At 42.8% G+C, this 16,986-nt stretch overlaps 1 protein-coding gene across 6 annotated transcripts in view; it reads left to right on the top strand.

Annotated features, from left to right (window-relative positions):
• Positions 1-16,986, top strand: part of SLTM (SAFB like transcription modulator) — a 71,740-nt gene that overhangs the window by 13,529 nt on the left and 41,225 nt on the right. For 2 of the 6 annotated variants that reach the window (XM_075575803.1, XM_075575799.1), the window contains exons 1-2: positions 1,045-1,265; positions 16,412-16,496. In XM_075575803.1, the coding sequence (XP_075431918.1) occupies positions 1,131-1,265; positions 16,412-16,496 (220 nt within the window). In that variant the 5' untranslated portion in view covers positions 1,045-1,130. Of the gene's footprint in view, positions 1-1,044; positions 1,266-8,327; positions 8,536-16,411; positions 16,497-16,986 lie in introns of those variants that run through there. The other 4 variants (XM_075575802.1, XM_075575801.1, XM_075575805.1 and 1 more) reach the window with 3 other exon arrangements.

Raw genomic sequence — 16,986 nt, 5'->3', positions numbered from 1 at the left:
GATGGGGGCGAACCAGCTCCGTGACGTCATGGCCGCCCCCACCCCCCACGTGCGCAACCTCGCTGGCCAGGAATCACCCTGGCAACCTGAGTGCCTGATGTCACGGTGCTCAAGGGCCCGTGCGCTCGGTTGCACCCTGGACGAGGTCTTAGAATAAAGACTCCGCAGGGGGAAAAAAATGTCTTCCCTGCAGAAGTCTAGACCGGCCAGGTCTAGGAAGAAAACAATTGTCTGTCTTAATAAACTTTTTGTATTTTTTGGTATACCTGGAGTTCTTATTTTGGAGGTTCTTTTTCCCCCCATGTATGTATGTATGTATGTATGTATGTATGTATGTATGTATGTATGTATGTATGTATGTATATGATGCTGTGTGCCTGTGTGTGTGCGGGTATATGTATATGATGCTGTGTGTATGTATATATATGATGGTGTGTGTGTGTGTGTTTGTATATGATGCTGTCTGTGTGTGGGTATATGATGCAGTGTTGTGTGTGTGTGTGTATGTATATGATGCTGTCTGTGTTTGTGTTTGTGTGTGTGTGTGTGTGTGTGTGTGTATATATATCTTAAAATGAACAAAAGACTGTTTTGTTATAAATCATATTAAGATTTCCAACACCAAAGATTCCTACAAAAGAGAGGGCTTGTGGATAGTATCATTGAATTATACTTGAGACAAATCAAAAGCAGGAACCTATATATATCATTAAACAATAAATAAAAAAATAATATAAAATATATGTATCAATAATAGAAATAACATTCTCTCTGGAGACAGAGAGACATATAGTAAATTATATATATATATATATATATATATATATATATATATATATATATATATATATATATATATAATATTGTTTATATATACATTAAACAATGAATTTAAAAATGAATAATAAAGATATATGATGTACAACATTGTGTGTGCACATTGCCTATCACGTGACTCCCTGTAGTGTGATTGCAGCTTAGAGGCGGTCAGTGGGCGGGGTGATTTGACGTCACGTGGTAAATTTAGTAGCCGTTGGTCTCTTCCATCCGGGTCCTGCGGCGGGACTCGCTTCGTGCCACGTGACGCAGCGTTCGGTCCGGATCCTTGCGCCCATCACCGCCGCCTAAACATGGCTTCCACCGGCAGCCTGACGGAGATGAAGAAGCTGGCGGAGCTGCGGGTCATAGACCTGAAGTCTGAGCTGAAGCAGCGGAACCTGGACGTGACCGGCGTGAAAAACGTCCTCATGTCCAGGCTGAAGCAGGTAGGCCTCGGGCTGTATGGGTGAGGCGGACCTACGGGAGAAGGCCCGGGGGACGGGCTCATGCGGGGGCCTTGTAGTGCTACAGGAGCCCAGAACCTAAGCAGACACCCTCATGTTACATCGTAAGGTTTAAGCTAAGCTAAAATGGTGCTCTCTCAAAAACCCAGTGCAGTATAAAGGTTACCATGGTAACGTCAGAAGCTAAAAATGGAGGCAATCATGATTTTTAACAAATGTCTTTTTATTGTATTAAATAGCATTTCATGCTCAGGGCTTAGCGCGTGAAGCTAGAGCCGTCTCCCTTGTTGAGCGATCTTTGGCATAAAGCTTGGCTTACCAGAACGCCCTCCTACTGTCTGTGTCTGTTCTCCCTACCAATTAGATTGTAAGTTCTTCGGAGCAGGTGCTCCTCTTCCACAATGTTACTTTTATGTCTGATGCACTTATTCCCAGGATGTGTTATTTATAATTGTCGTGTGTTACTACTATGAAGCGCTATGTACATTAATGACACCTTATAAATAAAGACACACCAACATGGATACATTTGAGCATTCCGCTGTGATTCACGTGGGGGCATTTTTTTTAAAGTCTGACTGCTATCTAACCACGCACCCACCCCTTATACCAGTGTTTCCCAACTCCAGTCCTCAGGGAACCCCCAACAGGTCAGGTCTTAAGGATATCCCTGCTCCAGCACAGGTGGGTCAATCAGCGGCTCAGTCATTTTGACTGAGCCACCTGTGCTGGAGCAGGGATATCCTTAATACCTGACCTGTTGGGGTTCCCTGAGGACTGGAGTTGGGAAACACTGCCTTATGCACATTCACTCATCAGTAGATAGAGTTAATATATACTTAAACTCTGTGCATTGCATTTGGCCGAGCTTTTACTACTCTACGTATACAAGGTGACTACCATTTAAAGGTATGGCCGTTACATTGTACAGCTGGCACACAGTTTAATGGTCTAGTACTGGATTGTTGCAACCTGTGGCCATTCTACAGCAGTTACATTTGAGTAAATATTGACCACACACACAGAGTTCATGTCTCTTTGGGCATTTGAGCTCAATAGTAGGGGTGATACTCTGTTTACATACTCGGTTGAAGCCGTGGCCTATTCTATACCCCAAGTCATATTAACTATGCCCAGGACATACTTGAAAACGAGAGTTAACTCTCAATGTATTACTTCCTGGTAAAACATTTTTATAAATAAGTGGTGCACTCGGTGTGGGTCACTTTACTCTATCTACCACTTGTTTGGTAGCGCCATATTCAGCTCTCTAGACCTTTTTATATGTGGTTCTAATCACTTTAAACAATGAATGCATTATTCCTTTGTAGTTCACTATTAAGCAAGATTACTGATTACCGTGTGCTACTCCCTGTCCACTGTGGTTGTTTCACTGCCATTATACCCTTACCTTAATGCGTTTTTTTATTTTTACTATTTAACATTTTCATACCCGTTTCACAACAAAAGCAATATATTACGAAATGGTTTACAGAACAAATAAGTTGTAAATGATATTATTGGGGGGGGTAGGGAGGGGCGGATCATGAGGTCTGAATATATAATGGTTTTATGAAATGTATACATTATAAAGGAGATATTTGGGGCTTTTCAACGTTGCGGGTTCTGTGTTGAGGCTTCAGCAGATCTATACACAACTTAAAACCTTTTGTTTATTGAAAAGTGTGAACTACGTGTCTAAGTCTGTTGGTAGAATCATGGAGAGAAGCTGATGGTCTCTTAAGATGGCGTTAGCTGGTATCTTCTTGCAGGCCCACTGGAAAGGTGGGGTTTTTAGTTTCCAGGGGTGGGTTATGGAGCACCTTGCAGCGTTAAAAATATGGGTGATTAAGCTAGACTAACACACATCCCAGCTAGCTCAAACTCCTACACCCACAACATCATGAATATATATTTGTCAAAAAGAGTGCTACTGGGCGTGGCAAATGTATACAACAAAAAACAGGGGTGCCCAATGCTACATCCATTTGACATCTAGACTCAAGATTGTTTAAATTGGGAATTGGTGCCCCCAAAATCACAAGAAAGGGGTCTGGGAATACGAAGGCCGAACGTGTCCTCTTGTCAATCTGAGGGGTTATCCCATAGGGGTTTGATCTTGTGACTTTTCCACCAAATGTGTAGGATAGAGCCTGGGTTGCCCCATTCCAAACAGTTGGGTAGATTGAGGGTAATTTAACACACAGGAGTGTAATACCAACGATATACAATCTTATATATGGTTTCTTGTATTACCACGCATCTAGCATTTTAACATGCTGCCTCTCAGATGTCTTGCCAGGCTTCCATATTTATGTGGATGCCAAGGTCTCTTTTCCCGTGATAGCATATGTTTGTCTTTCCTTGGGTCCCCTGGGATGGTGTGTATTGCTTGGTACAATACTGAGGTGAGTCACTTATTACTTTTTAATTACTGTTTAAATTAATACAATAGTGATATGTTTTAACTTATAATATTAAATGCTATGTTTTAGAGGGTGGTGGGCAACAAAGTGAATTCTGTGCTTGAGTGTCTCTTTATGGTCTTAATCTCCTTTGTGTAATAGTAGAAGAACTCGGTCATTTTTGGTCAGTAATGGCATAAGCCAGGCCTGCACAACTCCAGTCCTCGAGGGCAGCAAACAGGCCAGGTTTTCAGGATATCCCTACTTCAGCACAGCTGGCTCAATTAGTGGCTCAGTATGACTCGCTCATATGCGTCCCTCGAGGACTGGAGTTGTGCAGGCCTGGCATAAGCATAGGTTGGTGCTAGCACATATCCCTTTCACAAGTGAAAACAATGATATCAAAGGCATAACAAACTACAGGCATACCCCGGTTTAAGGACACTCACTTTAAGTACACTCGCGAGTAAGTACATATCGCTCAATAGGAAAACGGCAGCTCACGCATGCGCCTGTCAGCACGTCCTGAACAGCAATACCGGCTCCCTACCTATACCGAAGCTGTGCGCAAGTGGGGAGACTATAGAGCCTGTTACAAATGCGTTATTTACATCAGTTATGCACGTATATGATGATTGCAGTACATTACACGCATCGATATGTGGGAAAAGGGTAGTGCTTCACTTTAAGTACATTTTCACTTTACATACATGCTCCGGTCCCATTGTGTACGTTAATGCGGGGTATGCCTGTACTGCACACATTCCATGAAAGATACATTGTATTAAAGCATCAAGAATATTTTCTGCCCCGAGTGGAAGGCTGAAAGCATAGTTCAAATTCCAAAATGTTTTCCATTTACTTTTTGATGTTTTTAATACAATGTGTTTTCATTGCTTATTGAATGCAGTTGTTTGTTTGTTTTTCTAACTTTTGTGTCCCAAGAGATAATTCTGATGTTAGAAACTGAATTAAATAAATCATACTTTTTAAAAAAAAAAATTTTTAAAGGTGCAATCCCGCATACTTGTAAGGCATTACATTTAAAAGCCCCTATTGCAAACAGGTTAAACCCCTAACTTCTTCCCCATGAGGAGTTACAATGGAGTCTGAAGGTTACCATGGTAAGCTTGGACACTAGTGATCAGGAAAACACAAAATCATTATTTTATTTAAATGAGTGGGACATTCTCAGGGGCAAGAGAATTAAATGGAGTTTAACTCCATAAGGAGGGGATTGCTGCTTAAATTACACGTTTAATTTCTTAATGGGAAAGAGGTTTTTGTCATGTTTTTATTATTTTTAGCCCATGCCACCCTGTCCATAGAAAGCCAATAAAGATCAGAGAGGGGACTCTGACTGTGCAAACACTTGCTGAACAAACTGATATAAGAGCAGCCAGAGGGAATTAAACCATTCCCAAGTCTAACAACATTAAAACATGATTTAGAAAAAAAACGTATAGGTGTCAGATTTGGTTAACGGGCAGCGGAATGGGACGGGAGTCACAAACGCCACCAGGACACTTGGCTAAGAAATCCGCTCCTGCGCCTGATTGCCCGCTGCATGTCCTGACTGCCAGCCCTGCCAATTGCATGTTTAAATGTTCCCTGCGGGACAGTTAATGATGGCGCGTCTGAGAGTCCTGTCTAGGCAGTGTAGCGGTCTCGAGTGGGACATTTAAACAGGCATTTGTCGGAGCGGGCGATTGGGATATACAGACCTGGCTTGTAGGGTCAGACGCGTGGCGGTTGGATGCAGGAGCTGACATTGCGGCGACTGGTCAGCCGGCGACGTTTTGGTTGTGACCAAACAGCCACGCCAAAACATTCTAGACGTCAGGCAGTAATTGCCAGAGAATTAACCAATTCATCATATCACTTCATATCACTGCCGTTTGTGAACTTTGGTCCTAGGAGGGATGGACTCTAATGCAACTGCTCATTAAATATAGCAAAAGCGTGCTTCATATTTCCCTTTGAGATCATTTATGGCCATCCTCATTATTTGGGTTGTGTTGAAATGCATAAATTCATGTTTATTGCATATTTTTGAAGCAAAATACTAACGAATTTGCAATCACAACTTCCAGCTGTAACATTGTTAAACATTTGGAAAGCAGAGCAATTTACCCCTATACTGTGCCACACAAGGTAATTTAAAAGTTCTCACATGCATTTATTTGTTGGGCTTTATAAGTAACTAAAATGCTTCACATGGACAAATAGGACGAACAACTATGTGGCAAAAATAACTGGTCATAGTGCATGATCTTTAAAAAGGGTATCTTTTCTCATAGGAGCACGTTGAGTATTGCATTTTTGGTAGGAAAATTGGTTTCATGCTGCCCTGAATTATTTTGAATGGGGATTAGATTTTGTAAAACCTCAACATTGTATTAAAAATGTGAGTCATGAGGTGAAATGAAATGAGCATTTTTCACATTGGCTATTCTTGGAACAATGTGACTCCATTGCTCCATGTCCATTGAAGGAACGCAAAGCCCATTTTGATGTAAACCTGAAGGCAGCTTGTCAGAGTTGGAATGGAAGTGCTTATGGAGTCAAGACCATAGTCCATTTTGCGAAAAAGCAAGAGACTCAATGATTGGGTATAAGCACGGCTTTAAAAGCCTAAAGTGGCCGGGTGCGTGCCGCCAAGACGAAATACATGTTTTGCACTAAGTGCGCGTGGACAAGCGTGCAATTTTAGAGGCGATCTGGGAAATTGATTTCCCCTAGTGACGGCCGCTTCACGAGCAGTTCAGCCAATAAGGGTGAAACGCTCATGTCATGTCCACGCCTCCCTGTTGCCACCTGCCTGCTGTGCGGGTTTTGGGCGGTGCACGCGCCCGGCCGCCGGTGTAATCAAGGCCTAAATTGGCAATCCAGGCTAATTTAACCCCCTTTTTACAGGATGGGGTGCAGCTCCTCCGGCGCTGAACTGCACTATTTTCAGCTCTAGGGACCTCCAGTGCTCGATTTATCAGTGAAGATACCAGTTTTACTCCCAAGATTTGTGAATGGCTTTGTAATAGGAAGCCTTAGGCCAAGGCCCGGTCACTACGTGCACACGTGCGGCAGAGTGCCTGGCGCCGTGTGCACCAGTTTCAGCCGCGATCTGTGGTCTAGGACGCACGTCCAGAAAAAAGCATGAGATCACGGCGGGGGGAGGGGCGGAGAGGTTAGGCATGACGTCATACAGCTGATTAGCCCTCATTGGCTGAACCGCCGCAGTGACGTAGCCGCCGCACCCAAAATCTTGTCTTTTGTGAAACGTGGTTGGCATCGCGCTTTCTGCAGGCACGCACAGGCAGCGATTGGGGCCGGCCACATAGAGGGCCTTATCTTGTCCGCGCACGCCGTAGCGTGAGCAGTGAGGACTAGGCCTTAATAGCAACATGTTTAGGCTTCCTATTGGCCTGCAGTATCCACAAGATTTGGTGGCCGTTTTGTTTATCTTGGATGGAGACTTAAAACCTGTAACTTCATCTGTAAGTATATCGGTAACCGGCAGTCCCCAGAGCTAGAACCACAAAAACACCAAGTCATAATCATTGTTGATCAGTTAATTTGTTTTCCACTTCTATTTTCGTACTCCATCTCTACTGTGTTTGTAGCTGACACAATAGTTAATGCTCAACAATAAGTGGTCTCTTTTTCGTTTTATTGGTCAAGTGATTTACCAAAGAGCTGCTTTATAGTTGTGTTGGTTAAGGCCTCGTCCAGGATTCTGGGGGGTGTGCTGAGGCTCGGGGAAAGGGTGCTTTCCCTGGCCTTAGACAGCGCACCATCAGGGGGCGGGCCAGGGACGATGTCACGGAGCTGGCCTGCGCTCCGGCAAGCGCGTGATTTTAAAAATTACCTAAGATCCTACGCTTCCGCGGGCTTGTGGAAGTGTAGGCAAGCCCATACTAAAGCCGCTCTCATTGCGACTGTAGGGGCTCACAGGTAAGTGCAAGCGCGCCTCAGCACGGCTCAGCGCGTAAGCGTAGCCGAGGCCTAACAGTTCAAATACTGCTGCCGATCCTTATTTATAATAATGAAGATAAAACGAGGCTGTATAACTTTTCCCCTCATAAATGTTAATGGCTTATATTAGGAAAAACAGCATTCTTTAACAATTTTACCTTGGAGTCAGCAATACTTGATTTCAAATGTGATTTAGTATATATTAATGTCTCCTATAGTGAACACATTTATAATCAGTTTAATAATAAAACATGTACAAAATTCTGACTGGGAATTTTTTGGTTGAAACATTCCATTGAATCTGTGTCCAATATTCATCATTTGGGATGGCTTTGGTGGTGCCCATAGTTTTTTTTGTTTTTTTTTAACTCAATCCTACAGTACATGTAATGATGCATCTAATATGGATTCAACCCTTTCCTGCTATACAAAATGTTTATGCTTTATGCCAGCTATGTGCTTTCACAATTCTACGACAATGATTTGCTTACTGTTTAAGTATTTGAGGGATAACCCTCCCCTCCACATGAGCGCCCGGGAAAACGCATGAGAGCCCGGCTAAAACATCTGCCCCCTCCTGAGAGCCCGGGATAACGCATCACTCCTCAATACAATTTGGTCAGTGGGCGGGACTTGGTGACGCGAAACGCGGGCATCCGGGTCCTGCGGCGGGACTCGCTTCGTGCCACGTGACGCAGCGTTCGGTCCGGATCCTTGCGCCCAGACACCGCCGCCTGAACATGGCTTCCACGGGCAGCCTGACAGAGATGAAGAAGCTGGCGGAGCTGCGGGTCATAGACCTGAGGTCCGAGCTGAAGCAGCGGAACCTGGACGTGACCGGAGTGAAAAACGTCCTCATGTCCAGGCTGAAGCAGGTAGGCATTGGGCTGTATGGGTGAGGCGGCCCTGCGGGAGAAGGCCCGGGGGACGGGCTCATGCGGAGGCCTCTGTGGGGCCTGTTTATGGCTTGGTAGACTACAGCCATAGCTGAGCTGAATCTGCTGTGCGTTTCTTTGTAGTTAAAAAATGCAGATTCCCTGTAGGATGTGACATTGTAGAGGAATAGGATTTTTCCTAGAGCAACAGCTTTAAAAACCGCGTGTGTGTATTAAAATATCTATATCTATATATTCACAATCGCGGCTATTATCACTTCTGAATTGATCATTAATATTGTGTGTTTTTGGCATTTACCAGCGCAGAATTCTTAGTAATGCATTTCTAGTCTCTAGCGCAGAATATGTTAATTTACGTGTGTATGTGTACACAACAATATACTTGTGGCTTTGTGCACTATAATTGGGGGTTACGTTTTTTTTTTATTTTGTGTAAGAGTAGTGTTAAAATTTTATTTAAATCTGTGAAACATGGGAAAAATAAACGTGCATATTTACGTGACCTATTTTTATGTTCTCGCCCTTTTTTAGTTTTTTTTTTTTTTACTTGTAAAGTTTTCATACTTCCCTTGTTGCTTTTGTCTCCTATGTATGGCTGAGCTGTTACTATTGGAAAGTACATTTATTTGCTATTTGAACCGGAAGTGCCAGATTGGTCAGGTATTTCTTTCTCTCTCGTTTAAAACGTAATGCCGGAAACCCAAACTATAATTTAATAAAGCTAGTCACCTACAAGGAATCGCAATATACAATGACTTCATTTTCTTTAACCCTTTGAATGCCAGGGGGGTCGTTGTGCCCTAGAACCACCGCCCCCCCCCCCCCCAGTGCAGTAGCCATTTTCTAGGACGTGGAATAGGAGTCCTCCATTTCATTACTAGGCAGATCAAAGCAGGACAAAAACAACCTTTTGAAGATGACTAAGTAAATACATCTAGGGCCACTCTAAAGGTTAAAGCACAACCATGGACTGAAATCCATATGTGCAGTGATAACTTAGTTTTCTTCTAGTGACAAGATCAGTGGAATGCCCCAGCTAAACTGGGGCATTTAGCAATTTTCCCGTTACACTATTTAATGAAACCATGGATAACAAACTGCTGCTTTGTGGCATAGCCCCTAATTTGTTTGTTCCTTCCTGAGATTAGTTCTGTCAAAGGCAGGATTGTAGACTGGATGGTTTCCTCGAGTAGATATGGGCGATAACCGAACAGTTAACACGATAATGGTACAAAATCTAAAGACCGCAATAAAATTAATTTATAACAAAATATTTTTGTAAAAATGCAGATAATTCCAGAATGTAAAATCTTAAAGCAGCAATACTTCATTTCCCCCTTTTTTGTAATTTTTATAGAGGTAACGCATGGGACAATGTATAATGCAACATTCTTACCATGGCTGGCAATCGTTTGGTGCTCCTGTTATAAATCTGTAAAAATTCTGATTGTGTGCCCAACATAATGGCCGCCTTTTAGTTTCAATCAATCCTTCAGTCCATGTAACTCAGCAGCTACAATTTATCCTGGTATTACTAAGGTGCCATTATCTATTGTTACTGTTTTCAGCTCAAACTGCTAGAAATATTGGCAACAAATTATTAAAACAGGAAAGTGTTGCAAAAATCTTGCACTGTGTTTTGGAAGTGGGCTAAAATCTGCTATAGAAATCAAAGAAGGAATCCAAGATGTATGTATGAATGAATGAAGCAGGGGGTCTCCGTAGCTGAACCCTATTAATTTCCGCTCCCGGGACCAATCGGAAGCCGTGATGGAGGATGGCAAAACGCAGGAGATTTAAACCGCCATTTTTTTAGCCCTATTCGGGTATGCTACTGGCATTGCTTTCTCTGTTGGGTATTTCTGGAACCAGAGAATCCTTGCAGTTGAAAACCATGCAGTTGAGCTCCGATGACCCCTGCTTCCCAACAGTGTTAAAGGAAAAAAACAGGAGGAGCTGGTCCTTTAAGCCTTTAAAGGTGGGGAAGTTTTGGGAAGATTTAAAAGGCATAAAAGGGAGGAAGGTTATAAGGGTAGTAGTGCACTCGAAGGATTCACCTTTTCACTTCTGCTCCTTGGACATTGAATGGGTTATAAAGATGGAACTGATGAACATGTAAAGAGAATGTGGTTGACGAGATGCAAGGTAAAGAAGCATTTAGCAAAGGAGAAGATTTAAGAGAAGAAAGGTAAAAAGTAAGGGAGAGGAAGGAGTTAAGATAAGCAAGGAAGGAATCAAGAGGGGCGAGGTAAAGTGGCTAAAGGTGACCAGGAGCAAGCTTAAAGCTGTTGAAAGGTCTTTAATTCAGCTTCCAGATACCTCCCCATGCCCCATAACTAATTGACTTTCTGGTGGTGCTGCAGCAGGCAGAAGTGAGAGGTAGAGGCTTCAAACAAGGGCACCTGTACCCCAGCAGTCGGCAGATATTAATACCATGGTAATAAACAATGGTAAATAACCAATTACTGTTGAAACAATAGCTGGTGCCACTGGGGCAACAGACTTTTAAGGCCTCATTGCCTGGGCTCCCATCTTGATTTGTTTTTGTTTTTAAAAACATAAAATATTTTCCCCAGTGGTCTTTGTGGTGTGTACCAGTGTTGCCACTAGAATCCCAAGATGTGATCTTTCACTGCTGAATAATGCTGTGGAAAATTGCACCCCAATATCCATAGCATTGCAGATGGGGGGGGGGGGAGAGAAAGGAGTAGAGGTTTCGGCCCCCGGGGGGTCCCTCGGTCCACTTGCCGTCTATTTTTTCTTTCTTAAAACTGCATTACAATACTAGTATATTGCCCAATTCTAACCTGACGTAGCACAGGCATCAACATTCTACTCCATGTTTAAAAAATATTATGTGCTCATGGATTGGTAAAATATACAGCATAAAGATGAATCTACTCCCACGCATACTGTATCTGTTTCAAACACTTCCAGTGTCTTTGAATCTGAAAGAAATAAGTGAGTTACAAGTAACATTCTCCAAATTTATCTGGGGGGGGGGGGGGCAAAAAAGCAAGAATTAATAAGCGGACAATGCTGAAACAACCAACAGAAGGTGGCTTGGCAGTACCTTGCTTGGTATCATATTACAGAGCGGCCCAATTATGCCAAATTTCCCAATGGCAGACGAACCCTGATTTGAAAAGATGGGTGGCATTGGAGAGTACGGTTTGTTCCCCGATGGAACTAAGCCACCTATTATGGACCCCAAAAGTAGCACGAAAAAAAGCTAAACACCTGCCGCTATCCTCGATGACCAATTCATTAGCAATCTGGGATGCAGATAAATTTAAATGTGGCCTTAAAACCAAAAATACACTGAAACCTCTATGGGGGAATCCGAACTTTGCTCCAGGTATGTATAGTACAATTTTTTTACTGTGGAACCGCAGCAATATATCACGACTAAAGGATCTGGAGGGAAGAGACAAAATTATAACATTTGAACAAATTAGGTCAGATAAAAATTCCCCTCACTCAGAATTTTTTAGGTACCTCCAGATCAGAGCTTTCTATAATAAATCTAACCCACATCCCCCAATGACGACATTTGAGAAGCTCTGTCTTAGAGAGACAACTACTAAGGGACTCACATCGCAGTTGTATAGAGAAGTAGTCGGTTCTGACACCAAGGTCTCTCTCAAATTAGGTTATATGTTAAAATGGGAGGAGGATCTAGGCGAGACTTTGGAGTTGGATGAATGGACCCAAATAGCAACGGCAGCTGCTAAGAGCTCGATTTGTACAACATTAAAGGAGAACGCATATCAGGTCCTGATGAGGTGGTATCTTACCCCACTCAAACTATCAAAATTTGCTAAAGGACACTCCCCATTCTGCCCACAACAATGTGGAGACACCGCTGATTTGTTACATAATCTGTGGTCTTGCCCTCGGCTAGCTGCGCTATGGCGTACAATCAAAGATTGGATAGAGAGGATCTTGGACCTCAAAATTCCATTTGACCCGGGGCTCTTCTTATTGGGTAGAGCTCGGCCGGGTATAGCAAAAATCGAACTCTAGCTAATTGCTCATTTCGTAACAGCTGTGAGGTGCGAGCTCGCAGCATTATGGAAACAAAATGAAATCCCATCAATCCCCAAAATCCGGAACAGAATTTGGTACGTATGCCAGATGGAAAAATTAACGAGTTTAGTTAATGACACTGGCGAAAATTTCCTAAAAGTCTGGACGCCTTGGCTGGCTCAGACAGATATCCCAGGGACAGAGAGAGCCTCAATATTGCTTTGATAATTAAAGATGCGTTCTCCTGTGATGCAGTAGTAAAAGCGGGCTTTTAGGTAATACTAGATGACATCCGTAAACACATCAGACACCGTGCTAAGTTCACCCCCCAAGAGTCCGGAGATAAAACACTGTTCGGAAGGCGCTGAGCGGTGTCGTGGACACCCAACTCCCCCCCCCCCCCCCCCTTTTCCTCCCCTCCCTTCCCCGTTTTTCTGTTACTTATTATTTTTATTACACCTTAAGTACTGATTATTGTTGTTGTACAGTTGAGATGCATGTGAGATATTGATATCGCATGACGCAGTAATGGTTCTGAAATGTATTAATGCTGTGAGTTATACAAAAAAGAAAACAATAAAAACGACAAGTTAAAAAAAAAATATGTACAGCACTGCAAAAGATACAATGATTATTTAAGTTCAATTGAGATTTAAAATGTTGCATGTTTATCATGCACTACAGCAGTGTTGGGCCAAACATGACCCTTAAAATTCACTGAATCTACTGTCTACTAATCTCATTTGATATTAATTTAATGATTGTGAAAACGATACTAGTCTTAAATCGGTAAAAACCGTCCATGAGATGTTGAGCAACGTTCTATCAAATATCACACTCTAGGGAGAAGGGAAGTAGCATTTTGTCTTTTGTACGGAATGGAATTAATATTGTTTCGCGTCTGCAAAATCTTTGTGTTCAAATAGCTCACTATACATGACAATTGAAAGTACTTATTTTAGTGTAACTGTTAACATTCACGCCAGGAACCTGCATCTACGCTAATAGCCATTGCGCTTTATCTAGTTTTGAATGAACTTGGAATACCTTTAGAAAGATGTATGTATTGTCATTATGCGTTTATCCAATTGGTAGTTGTATTTTCATTGCAACCCATAGTATAGCAACCACTAAAAGTACTCCTTGTAGGAGGTAACATAAACTGCATTAAACTAATATAAAGTAGAAGTGGACTGGTTCCGGGTCATTATTCCATTATGCTTGCTGGGGTGGGCAAAAATGATAAAATATTTGGGAGCCAGCATTTGAAGCTACCCCTGCTTGGCAGCTCTGACACGAGCACATAGTAAAACACACTGCCTCGTTTCCCCCTCCCACATGGTTACTTGAGGGACTTATTACCGAAGTGCTGTGCCTCACTCCCTTGCACCAGGCATACCCGACGCTGTGCTGACTAACCTCAGTCTCCGCTGCCAGGATCAACACTCCCAGTCATGCATTGCGCTTGTGTTAAAGCATGAGTGAGCGAGCTGTTTCTGGTCTCAGCAGTAACAGGTCAGTCAGCACTGGCAGTGCCAGGCAGCAGCACAGAAAAGTTGGATGACAAGGTGGGATTTTTCCATTTCTGTACTGAGGGCAAATTGCACATGGGGCTCACGTCATCTATAGCTTAACACAATCTTTCTTTGAACCCCATAGCTTCACCTTCGTGTTTTTTTTTTTTTTTTATAATCCATCTTAAATACAATCAAGCATTATCAGCTATGTGGCAGGCATAGTCATAAAGGGGGCCATCTCATAAACATTACAGGTTAAAGTCCTGATTGAGACCCAAAGTTCTCCAGGTTTCTAGTGTGTCGTTCCATGTAACCTCCTGTTGGAGAAGCCTTTCTGATCACTCCTACTCCGTGTGGTCAAAGGACATAAATGTAGGAATCTGATATTTCATAGTGGTTGCTTCTTAAGCCCCATCCTTGGCAATTTAATGTACTGGTTAGCGATTGTTAGATCGTTGATCAATGCTGATTAAAGCACATTTTTCGCATCCATGTCGATTTTCTTATATATTGCAAATCATACTGAAACTTATTCAAATGGATGACAAATTTACTAGCACGTCTGTGACGGGCATGGGTAACCAAGCTATATAATAAAGGTTAAGTCCTCTTGTTGCCCTTGGGTCCCTGGCAGATACCTAGCATTATAAGCCAGGGGGCAGGTATCATTACATGCAAAGTTAAAGTGACCCTGGATTTTCCACTTTCCATGTTCCCTTTACCCCAGACTCCTGAAACTTTCTGTGCAAGGTGGTATATTTGGGTAAGAATGCAATTATTTTGTTTGCTGGAGTTCAGGGACTGTTGCTACCGGTAGTACCTTAATTCTACCCGTCGAGCAGGCATGATTTGCCGGTACGCGGATGGAATTACATAGAGGCTGCCCCCCCGATATCTCGGTCCTATATCCCTTACAGTCATGAGTCTCCCCAAGGACACCCATGTATTAAAATGTTTTATGTGCTTTATACATTTATTATAAGACTATGCAGTCAGCCAGGGCATCTGCTTAAGGTGCCAGCAAGTCTGCATAGAGTCCGTAGTTCAGAGGAGACGATGTTGAGAGGTGTTGGGGTGCTAAGTGGACAGGGCTTGGCGGGGAACAGAGACCCCCTGCAGGGAGGATCTTCTGGTCTGCCAGACATAGTGGAGCATGCCCAGTTGGTAGCAATGGGTTGACTGGGGGAAGTTGCAGAATGTTAGTGCGTTTCCCATTTGTCAATTCATATGTCCCACCCATGGGGCATCCGGCCGCCTTGGCACGCCCCTCTGACGTCAGCCAAGAAACAAGCCACTGTTGCTAGTGGGATCGGGTACCACGCTCTGGTCACTCCTCCTACCTCCATGCTAAGGATAGCTTAGTGGAGTGTATGTAAGGAGATGGCTGAGGCAGGGAACCAGACCATCCAGTGACTTGTGCCGATGAAGCTAAGGCGGGTTTTTCAAAGTCTCCCTCGCGGAGACACGCTGTCGGACGCGAGGACCAAGTTCTGAGAATTGAATGTACCAGTCGCGGCTGTGATTTCAAGGCGAAAAGAGGACCAGGTAAAAGGGTGTATATCCCGGTCAGGGTAAGCTCACCCAAGTGGGCGCTCTGCACCTAGGAAAGCTTATATTTTTTCCCCAGACCCTCAGTAAGTGTGCTTTTCTGTCTATTGTGTATTTCTTCTTGTTGTACGCGGGGCTACCGAAATAAACTACCTTTTTGTTTCTACTACTCTGTTTTGCCTAATGTATGATCCCATAACAAATATAAACGGTATTAAAAGTACCTGGTCTCCCGTGACGATTTTATTTTTTGACCCGTCCTAGGATTATGACGATAGGTAACACCAGTCAGTACATTTCTGCCATTTACACATTCCCCACCTCCACCCCCCCCCCCAACCAACGGTATACTCTCCTTCAATGATTAACCAAATTTGAGTTTTCAGTCTTGTATGTGTCGGTTTTAGCGAACCAGTCTATCAAATTACGTCCTCAGCAAAACAGTGGTGGCTTGCAGAGTTGTTGACCTAAAACTGGGTCCGTACTACCGTACTAATAATGTGCCTGTGTTTTGAAATGTCTTTTTAATAAAATTCGATGCTGTTGTGTAGGAGTTAATGAAGCCTAATTGATCTAATTTGGCCTTATTAGGTGGTGAGCAACAACTCGTCCCTTCTCAAGTCATTGAGACTCTACATAGCAGTCTTTCGTCATGGCCTCTTTACTTGAAATGATCTCTTTCAGGCTGATATATATCTTTACAGTATTTGTTTAAACTTTAATACACAGAGAAAAGAGTTTAAACTTCCCTGTCTCTTTAGGCAATTGAAGATGAAGGAGGTGATCCTGACAATATTGAAGTAACGGTCAGTGCTGATACTCCTAAGAAAACACCGAAGAGTAAAGGTTAGATTTTTTTTTTTTCTTAATACTTTTTCATTGTATTGATACAAAACCTTTAAATTGTTGGCGTTTCTAATCTACAAAATACGATTTATGGTTTCATTTTGAGAACGTCTCCCTTTTTCCTGGAAAGGCCTTTTTCACGGTTTTACGGCATGTCTGTATGTAAATGTACAGCTGCTGTCGCGATGTATAACCCCAACAAGTGCCTGAAGTGGCAGCAGTGCCACTATGAACAGTAGTACCTCCAGCATTCAGCGGGCAGAAAGTCAGCCAGTTTGTTTAAACAGAAAATCTCTCTGTTTTTTTTCCTTGTGTGGCATAGCTTATGGTTTTGACTAATTTGCTAAATGTCGTCACTGAATATGTAGGTACAGCTCAACCACGTTACAACGCGAATCCGCTTATAGCGCGATGCAAGCGTGGCTCCCAATTTTCATCTTTATGAATACTTTACAACACTATTATTGGTATCTTAAATACTTTATTGTAC

The sequence above is a fragment of the Ascaphus truei genome, chromosome 18, assembly GCF_040206685.1.
Source record: "Ascaphus truei isolate aAscTru1 chromosome 18, aAscTru1.hap1, whole genome shotgun sequence".
Taxonomy (NCBI): Eukaryota; Metazoa; Chordata; class Amphibia; order Anura; family Ascaphidae; genus Ascaphus; species Ascaphus truei.
This window is presented reverse-complemented; position numbering and strand designations above follow the sequence as displayed.